The sequence below is a fragment of the Zonotrichia leucophrys genome, chromosome 14, assembly GCF_028769735.1.
Source record: "Zonotrichia leucophrys gambelii isolate GWCS_2022_RI chromosome 14, RI_Zleu_2.0, whole genome shotgun sequence".
NCBI classification, from domain to species: domain Eukaryota; kingdom Metazoa; phylum Chordata; class Aves; order Passeriformes; family Passerellidae; genus Zonotrichia; species Zonotrichia leucophrys.
In genome coordinates, this window is record NC_088184.1 from 13,163,256 (window position 1) to 13,172,932 (window position 9,677).

Below are 9,677 nucleotides of genomic sequence, written 5' to 3' on the forward strand. Positions count from 1 at the left end.
GCGGACTGGCATTGTGTGGGGCTCCTGCCATGCCCTGGGGGCTGTCCCGCAGCTCAGGGAGGCTCCCGAACCGCATGGAGCAAACCCTGGGGGTCCTGCAGTGTGGGGAGACTCCGCGATCCGTGGGGGCTTTGTCACTCAGGGCAGGGGGAGCGGGGCCGGTGTCCGGGGCTCCGGGGGCTCCTGGCGGGCTCGGGCCGTGCCGGGGGCTCCGGGCGGTGCGGGGGCGGGCGGGGGTCGCGGCGGGGCGGCCCCGGCGGCGGGCGGGGGGTGCGGGAGGCGGCGCCGAGCCCGCGCTATAAAGGCGGCGTTGGCGGGGCGGGCGCGGCGGCGGCTCTCGGTGTCGTTCGCTCGGTGTCGTTCGCTCGGTGTCGGTCGGCGGCGGGAGCAGGATGACGGCGAACGGGACGGCGGAGCCGGTGCAGATCCAGTTCGGGCTGATCAACTGCAGCAACCGGTACCTGACGGCGGAGGCGTTCGGCTTCAAGGTGAACGCCTCGGCCGCCAGCATGAAGAAGAAGCAGATCTGGACGCTGGAGCAGGACGGGGAGGACTCCAGCGCCGTGCTGCTCAAGAGCCACCTGGGCCGGTACCTGGCGGCCGACAAGGACGGGCGGGTGAGCTGCGACAGCGAGGAGCCGGGCCCCGACTGCCGGTTCCTGGTGCTGGCCCACGGCGACGGGCGGTGGTCGCTGCAGTCCGAGCCCCACCGCCGCTTCTTCGGCGGCACCGAGGATCGCCTCTCCTGCTTCGCCCCCGCCGTGTCCGCCGCCGAGAAGTGGAGCGTCCATCTGGCCATGCACCCCCAGGCCAACCTGTACAGCCTGGCCCGCAAGCGCTACGCGCACCTGGGGCCCCGGCGCGACGAGCTGGCCGTGGACCGCGACGTGCCCTGGGGCGTGGATGCGCTCATCACCCTCCTGTTCGTGGATCAGCGCTACAGCCTGCAGAGCTGCGACCACCGCCTGCTCCGCAGCGACGGCCGCCTGGTGCCCGCCGCCGAGCCCGGCACCGCCTTCACGCTGGAGTTCCGCTGCGGAAAGGTGGCCTTCCGAGACGGGGAGGGCCGCTACCTGGCCCCCTCGGGGCCCAGCGGCACCCTCAAGGCGGGCAAGAGCGCCAAGGTGGGCAAGGACGAGCTCTTCGCCCTGGAGCAGAGCTGCCCGCAGGTCGTGCTGAGAGCCGGCAACGATAGGAATGTCTCCACCCGGCAAGGTACGAGGGGATGGGGGCTGCGGGTGGGGGGAACGGGACGCCTCGGCTGTGCCCGGGCTGTGGCCGCCTCGGGGAGCGCTCCTGCATCCCTTGGGGATCGCCTGGCCCGAGCAGCCCCTGGATCCCTCAGGCATCGGCATCCGTCGGGCATCGCCCGCCCTGAGCAGCCCCTTGCATCCCTCCGGCATCGCTTCCCCTGCATCCCCTCAGAATCGGCACCTCGGAGTGCTCCCCCCGCAGCACAGCCCCCCCGGCCCCCAACATCCGCTGCCTTCCTCGGCTCCCACCCCACAGGCCGCCCCCCGCATCCCTCTGCCATCGCCTCCTCGCTGGTGGCGCCTTCCCCCTGCTCAAACTCCTTCTCACTCCCCTCCCCTGCAGCCGCCATCTCCCCCTGCACCCCCTGCGCCCCTCAGCATGGCTGCCCGCGGTCCCTCCCCCAAACCCCATCGCGATCCCCCCGCATCCCTCCCACATCCCTTCCCCTTCCCCCTCCCGCATCCCTCCGGCATCGCCTGCCCGGGGCCCCCATCCCTGCGGCACCCCCATTCCCTCCGCACCCCCATCCCCGCAGCATCGCCCCCGCAGGGCCCGGGGCGGGCAGGGGCCTGCATGGGGTGTAGGGATGGACGGGGAGGGGGCTGGCAGGGTGTGGATGGAGCCTTCCCTCGCCGCGAAGGAGGCAGGGCTGCATCCCTCGCCTTCCTTCCTTCGGAGCTCATTGTTCGCCCAACAAAGCCTCCGCCATCCCCCTCCCCGAGCACGGCTGAGCCCAGCGGAGCAGGGAGGCTGCGGCTCCCCTCGGGGGGCTCTGGTTGTCCCCAAGGGGGGCTGGAGATCCCATGGGTGGGGGGCTGGGAAGCAGCGTTACATAAAGTGCTTTGCCAAAACTCCCGCATCCCGCATCCCCCCGCACAAAGGCCGCCGTCCCTCCGCACCCGCAGCCCCCATCCCATCGGAGGGGCCACGGTGCCACCCGCCCGCCTTGGGTGGGACCCGCTCACAACCGTGAGTGCCCACCGGGCATCGCAGCCCCGAGGCTGGAAAATGGGGGATCCCCGCTCTGCTCTGCCCGGGGGTCCCGGTGTGTGCGCTGGGTGCCCCGGGGCTCATCGGGCCGCGCCGGGTCAGGCCGGCGCACGCCGGGCGTGGGATGGGTGCGAGCATGCAGCAAAGCCTGGAGGAACAGCGGGGAATTTTTTTCTTGGTGTGTGCATATGTTGTATTTCAAGGTTGCTGCTTAACCCCGATCCGTGCCTGGGCGGCTCCGTGCGGGGAGCAAATCCCGCAAAGTAACCCATTAAAAATGAACAATAAATTCTGCCAGGATGGGCAGCGGGGGTTGTTGAGCCAGGCACGGGGATTTGGGGAAGGGCAGGAGTGGATGGCGGCGGCGGGAGGATGAGGATGAGGATGGCGGGAGCTGCCGCAGCGCGGGGGGGAAGGGCTGCTGCAGCCCTTTGTCACCAGAGATGGGGAAGGCAGATGTGGGGGGAGATGAGGGACGGAGCGGTGGCGGCGGAGACCCCATGGAGCGGCGGGAATGGTGGGAATGCTGCTGGCCGAGCCTCCGGCTTTGTCTGCCTCGGAAGGGATGGGGGAGCGGGAAGGGGGGAACAAATCTCCCCAGCAACAGAGGGCCCTGGGCTGTGCCCGGCCCCTTTCCAAGCAAAATACAGCGGGAAGGGCCGCGCTGGGGCTGCACATCCTCGCTCCAGTCCGCTTTGGCCGGAGCAGCCGTTTCCACCCGGTCTATCCTTCCCGATGGCGGTGAAAGGCGGGGAGCCGCCGTTTTGTGGGGCTCACCCTCCTCCCATTGTGTCCCAAGGGATGCCGAGGAGGCGGCAGAAACAGCGGTCGGAGGAAGCCCTTTCCAGACAGCCTTTCCCTTTTCTGATAAGCGCCGTGCTGCTGGCACAGGCTCCCATGGCCATGGGGGATGCGGGCCGGCAGTGACCGCAGCTCGGCACGGCCTGGCGGGAACAGGAGCTTATTCCTGTGCGGAGCCAAGGAGGGAGCAGGGATGGCTGTGGCCGCCCCCCCTGTGCCCCATGGGAGGAACAGGGATGGGTTCATGGGGTTCCTCTGCGGTTCCCTTGGCTGGGATCCAGCTTTGGAACGGTGCTGTCCCACCCGTGCCAAGCCAGCTCCCGGCCTGGCGTCTCCTCCCTGTCCAGGGATTGCCAGCATCCCCTGCACGACACGAACACCCCGGGCATTGCCTGCACCCCCTGCACCCCCGAACCACCCCACCAACACCCCGGGGCAGCTCTGGGGGTGTCCCTGGTCCCCCTCTCCTGCCTCCAGCCCCAGCAGGATCCCGGGGCTCCCTGAGCGCTCCCATCTCCCGTTTGCATCCCAAAGCGAGCAGGGCGAGCGGCTCCTCCCGCTCAATGGCTCCTTTCTCGCCCGGCTGCGGCAACAAAGGCGCTTTGTAGGCGCGGGGGTCCCGCGGGCAGAGCGGGCTCTGCTCTTCCCCGCGGTGCCCCTGCCCGGCCCAGGGGTGTCCCTGGCCCCCACACCCATGGGGGAGAGGGTGGCAGTGAGGAATTGCAGAATTCCAGGAAATGGGATCTGGGGATGGGGAGGAGGGCGAGCGAGCCTGGACGTGCAGAGCTCTGCCCCGGGGCCCGGAGCGCTCTCGGCACGGGCTGAGCCGGATTCTCCCCCTCCAGTTCATCTCCGTGCCACAGCAAGGCGGGAAGATGCGGCTCCAGGGCAGGGGGCACGCAGGCTTGGATGGGGATTTTCATCCGGAGATGATGCCAAGTGGCCTGTTGACACTTGGGGGACACCACAAAGCCACAGGAAATCCACAGGGAAGGAGGGGTGGGTTGTCAGGAAATTGATGTTTCACCCCTGCCCGTGACCCCTCAGCAGAGCTGCACCCTTAGCAGAGGAGCTGCAGGGTGCTGGATTTAGACAAAAACCTGTTGGATTTCTGTAGTGTGAGCGTGGCTGAAGGGCAGGGAGGGGCAGGAGCAGGCTCTGGGCACGGTGTGGGTGCAGCCCTGGGTGGAGGTGCCAGAGCCCACAGGGAGCCCAGCCCCGACCTGTGCTGGGCACAGCATCCCAGCCCCGTCCTGAAATCCTGAAATCCTGCCCTGGGGGCTCTGCAGGGCGCTGAGCCCTGGATGGTGGAGCAATCCAGGCAAGCTGGGCTCAGTGTTTTCAGCTGTAACCCTGGGGTTTTGGGGTTATTGAAAGGAGAGCTGGAGGATGGGAAAGGCTCCTCCCCATGGAGCTCATCCCCTGGCTCTCAGCAGCATCCCAGCATGGCCCACAGGAGATATTCTGTGTGAATTGAGTGCACAGGGAAACTTTTCTGCCTGCCCTGAATGCCCCACACTGGTTCTTCAGTTCCCCATGGTGTAGAGGTCGAGCTACAACAAATTCTGCTCCTTCAGAGAGAATCCCGGCTGTGCAGGAGGGACAGGGAGGTTTGTGCCTCCCTGGGATGGCCTGGGGGCTCCTGCTCCATGCACAGCCCTGGCTGGAGAGCAGCGAGGGCTCCCCATCAGCCCTGCAAACCCAGAAATCTGGTGGGCTTGGGGAGCCCTTTGCTGCTCCCTGAGCCAAGCCCAGGGACTCAGCATTGGGAAGCTCTGGGGTGAGAACATGCCTCATTCTCCCCAACATTCCCCCCACGATCCCCGCTGCACACAGAGCCCGAGGCCATCCCACACCGGGAATTTTGGGGTGTGCAGGCGTAGCTGCCCCCCTCCCACAGAGCCCCCGTGTGCTCACCCCCCCCTCCTGCCTCCAGCTGTAATTAGCAGCTTCCTCAAGGTCAGGAAGAGCAGCGCCAGCTCCAGACTGTGAATTTACCAGGAGCGTTAATTAATCCGTGATTGCAGAGGGAGCGGCCACAGCAGGGGGGTGGATGGCTGTGGGGACAGCCTGTCCTCCCCACGGGGACACGGGGACATCACCCCACCGTGCTGCAGCCTCACACACAGCCCGTGCCTCCTGCAGCCCCCCCAGCCCAGCTCCAGCCCTCTGAGCCTCCTCCTGCCCCAGCCCAGCGCATTCCTTTGTGCTGAGTCGCTGTAACCCAACCCCACTGCTGCTTTTGGGGAGGGGGCTGTGCGAGACCCTCCTGCTCCTCCTGCTGCTTCCAGGCAGTGGGGAAAGGCAGAGCTCCCAAAGCTCCGTGCACAGAGTGTGGAAAATGGGCAGGCAGAGGGGTGGGGGAGGCTGGTGTGTGCCCTGTGCTCCATGCCAGGGGGCTCAGGGACAGGGAGCAGCGTTTGGAGCCTCCTGGCACTCCCTGTCCTGTCTGTGGCACTCAGCCTCCCCTGGCCCTGCCCAGCCTGCTCCCTGCAGGTCAGGGAGTTCTTCCCAGAGAAGTCACTGAGGGGAAGCACCACAGCCCCTGCTCCCCACAAACCGCAGGCACCCACAGCTCTCACAGGCTGGGGGCCCAGGGGTGCTGCCAGCCTTGAGGCATGGGCTGTGTCCCCCAGGGTCACCTCCCCGCAGCCCAGGCTCTCTGTGAGCCCCTGCAGAGCCCCTCTCTCTCCGTTTTACAGCTCTGGGTTGGGGCTGGAGCCGGGGATGCAAAATCAAAACCAAATGTTCCTTCCCAGAGCCGCCGGCTCAGCCCCCGGCAGTGCTGGGAGGAGGCGGCTCTGGGATGGCTCTGGGAGCTGAGGACGTGGCCATGGGGCTGGGCTGGTGGCCACCAGCACCCCCTGCCTTGCCCAAACACCCTGGGGAGCAAAACAGGGCGGCTGTGTGTCCATCAGGAGAGTCCTGGAATCACAGAATGGCTGGGTTGGGTTCATGGGCAGGGACACCCCCACTAAACTGTTGTTCCACACCCTGACACTGAGCACCTCCAGGGATGGGAGCTGCAAAAGGTGCTGGAGGGTGCCTGGGGAGAGGGGAGTGCTGTGAGTGGGTGGGAGCTGTGGGCCAGTTTGGGTGTGGGAGATAAAATTAAGGCCAAGAAAGTGGAGCCTTCAAATCCTGATCCCTTTGGGAACAAAGCCTGATCCCTCTGGGAACAAAGCCTGATCCCTTTGGCAAAGTTGGGTGGTGGATATACAAAGTTCCTGAGCGTTGGGCGGGAGATTGGAGACACAGAAATCCCAGCAGCCCAGAGGCTGGGGTGCGTCATGGAGGTGTGAGGGGCTGAACACGTTTCCAACCTCCAGCTCCCTCAGCTGCTCCTCATCAGCCTTGTGCTCCTTCCCCAGCTCCGTTTCCCTTCTCTGGACCTGCTCCAGCACCTCCAAGTCTGCTTTAGTGATAGGACCAGAACTAGACAGAATGTGCACTCCAGCCCTGTGCACCCCTTTGCAGCAGGGAGGGATGCAGGTGTGTTTGGCTCTGGAAAATTCATCCAGCTCCACTGAACTCCCATTTCACTGAGCTCTGTAGTGGGGCTGAGCTCTGCACCCCAGCACAGAGCTCGGCCATTGGCTTTGGCCACAGCTTGTGGCTCTCATCCCCAAAGTGTTTTTAGGCTGAAATCCACCAAGCTGGAGAGCTCTGGAGCAGTTTTGGCCCTGCTAGCCCTGACTAAGCAGGTTTGCTCGGGCTCAGAGGATGCACACGTGGCTGGCGGTGGCCCAGGGCTGTGGCTGGTGGCCCCAGGAGCAGCTGCATCCTCCTCTGTGTGGAAATGCTGCCTCTGGCCCCTTGGGCACAGGGAGGGGCCATCCTGGCTGCAGAGCTGGCTGGTGCTGATGATTCTGGGGAGTCAGCGAAAGGCTTGGCTGTCCTGGGGCTTTCCTGAGCCTCCTGTCCCTGCACACCTCAGTGCCCAGTGGGATGTGACAGCTGAGGATGAAAAGCGTTGTCATGGTCCTTAAACATGCCACGAGCTGGGATTCATGGGTGCTGCAGCGGCCTCTGCTAATGGGCTGAGAAACCTGGCTGTCACCTTTGGGAAAAACTGCAGCCCTTCCCTTATAAAACATCCACACTGGTCTTTGCTTCGTGTTGATGGAGCTGCTGGGTCAGGAGTGGAAGCTCACGGCTGCCCACCAAATAACCAAATGAAAACTTGGATTTGAACCCCAAATGCCAGAGGGGAGGTCATGGGAGGGATTTGGGAGCCACCAAAGCTCACCCAGGGAGCAGGAGCCCCTCTCAGTTGGGTTTCCTGGGCTGCCCTCCCCCTGGACCTGCTGGAGGGGGGTTCTGGTCCCACCCCCCAACTCCCTCTGTCTCTGGTCTGTAGGGATGGACCTTTCAGCCAACCAGGACGAGGAGGGTGACCAGGAGACCTACCAGCTGGAGATCAACAAGGACACCAAGAAATGCGCCTTCCGCACCTACACCGGGAAGTACTGGACCCTCACCTCCAACGGGGGCATCCAGTCCACAGCCTCCACCAAGTGAGTCCTCAGGGCCCTGCCTGGCCTTCAGAGCACCCTCTGCACCTCCCAGGGGAATTCAAGGGATTTTCCAGCTTGGGTGCTCATCCCAAACGCTTCCCAGCAGAGGCAGAGCATTTTGGGAAAGCCACGGATGGGTCGGGGCTTGCCGCCCACGATGCTCTGCAGGTCCCTGGGGCCACATAATCCTTCCTGGCCGGCTGGGGCTGTCGAAATGTTTGCCCTGCAGTTCAACCCTGAGAGCCAGGCGGAAAGCCCAGAAGTGCCTTTGGCTGCCTGCCTGCCTCCTGGCCCCGGGGCGAGGGCTCCCAGCGGGATGGCCACCACAACACAGCTCATCCTGCACAAACAGATCGAAGCAGGCTCTCCTGATCCAGCCTGGCCCTTCCCGAGCCAGCAGGGGGGGGGTGGCAGGGGCCCCCTCCATGGCACCCCCCTGAGTGTCCTCTCTGCCCCACAGGAACGCGAGCTGCTACTTCGACATCGAGTGGTGCGACAAGCGCATCACCCTGAAAGCTGCCAACGGCAAATACGTGACGGCAAAGAAGAATGGGCAGCTGGCAGCCTCCATGGAGACAGCAGGTAAGGGACCCTCGGGGACCCCACACCAGGGGGTGAAAAAAGCCCCCCCAGAGCCGGGCCCTTCTTCCAAGTGATGCTCAGGCAATAAGTTCTCCTAGTGACCGGCTGTGAGACAGGGGGACAGATGGGGTGGGTGAGAAATGGATGAGGGCACAGCAGGCTCCTCCCCGCTGTCTGCCAGCTTTGGGGTGTGGCTCTGTGCCCCCCTGGCTGCTCTCACAGCCCCTCGGTGTCCCCTCGGTGCAGGAGAGACGGAGCATTTCGTGATGAAGCTGATCAACAGGCCCATCATCGTGCTGCGCGGCGAGCACGGCTTCATCGGCTGCCGCAAGGTCACCGGCACGCTGGACTCCAACCGCTCCTCCTACGACGTCTTCCAGCTGGAGTTCAACGATGGTGCCTACAACATCAAGGGTGAGTGCCCAGGGTGCCCCAGGGCTGGGCCTGCTGGCCCTTGGGGTCCCCGTGGTGGCTCATCAAGGGTGAGTGCCCAGGGTAGTTGTGGCCCTTGGGGTGGCTCATGAGGCCACCGTGTCCCCTCTCCTGCAGATACCACTGGCAAGTACTGGATGGTGGGGAACGAGTCGTCCGTCACCAGCAGCAGCGACACCCCCGTGGACTTCTTTTTTGAGTTCTGCGACTATAACAAAGTGGCCATCAAAATCAATGGCAAATACCTGAAGGGCGACCACGCCGGGGTGCTCAAGGCATCGGCCGACACCATCGACGCCTCCACCCTCTGGGAGTATTAATGCACTTTAGGGTACCTCCTGTTGCCAACTTCTCTTTCCCTTCCTGTCCTCTTTTCCTTTGGGTTCTGTTTCTCCTCTCTGTAACAGGATTTTCAGACTGGCTTGCCCTTCCCTCCTGCCATAGAGTTGGTGCATTATGTGGGAGGTGGGTCTCCCTAAATCCCTGTAAGAACTGGAAAAGTGGTGGGGCTGCCTGCCTATAGCTTTGTAGAGGGGTCTGTCTCTATCCCCCCTTCCCTGCCTCCCTCCAGGTTTGCTGGGCTTGGAAATGGCCGTATCCCCCTCCTGGCCCTGAGCATCACCTTAGGTAGTTGATTTTCCTCTCCTCGATTAAAAAAAGGGAATAAGATCACCTCTGTGCTCACTTCTGCCATATCAGCACTGGCACAGCCTCAGGCTGTGCTGCCTGTGTCCCCTGGAGCCTCCATCCTGTCCTGCCCTGCTCCAGTGGAGGTGGAGCGATGGTGCTGGGCTCAGCTGGCTCAGCTGGCTGGTCCCAGCAGCTTCTCTCCCCTCCTGGACTGTGGGGCAGGTTCATCCCCAGCTGAGCTGTAAGAGGTGACCTTACATATCACAGCATCCCTGGGCATGGGGCTGGCACGTGCCAGCACATCCCTGTGGAAGGGCCAGCAAGCTGCCCCTCCCCAAACACCTGGAAATGATTCTTTAGGGCGATCCTGTCTGGAAAGCCTCAGCCTTTCATCTCATGGAGCCCCGTGCTCCCGTCCCTCCACCCCTCCTTGTGCTCCTGGCTCTGGAGGAGCATCCCAGACCCTGATGG

The 9,677-nt window shown here is 64.3% G+C and overlaps 1 protein-coding gene across 1 annotated transcript; it reads left to right on the plus strand.

Annotated features, from left to right (window-relative positions):
* The first annotated feature begins 318 nt into the window (after nucleotides 1-318).
* On the plus strand, nucleotides 319-9,677 carry FSCN1 (fascin actin-bundling protein 1). Its single transcript, XM_064725588.1, has 5 exons — nucleotides 319-1,215; nucleotides 7,406-7,562; nucleotides 8,023-8,144; nucleotides 8,391-8,558; nucleotides 8,694-9,677. Exons 1-5 carry the CDS (start codon nucleotides 393-395, stop codon nucleotides 8,894-8,896), a joined length of 1,473 nt encoding a protein of 490 aa, XP_064581658.1. The 5' UTR covers nucleotides 319-392; the 3' UTR covers nucleotides 8,897-9,677.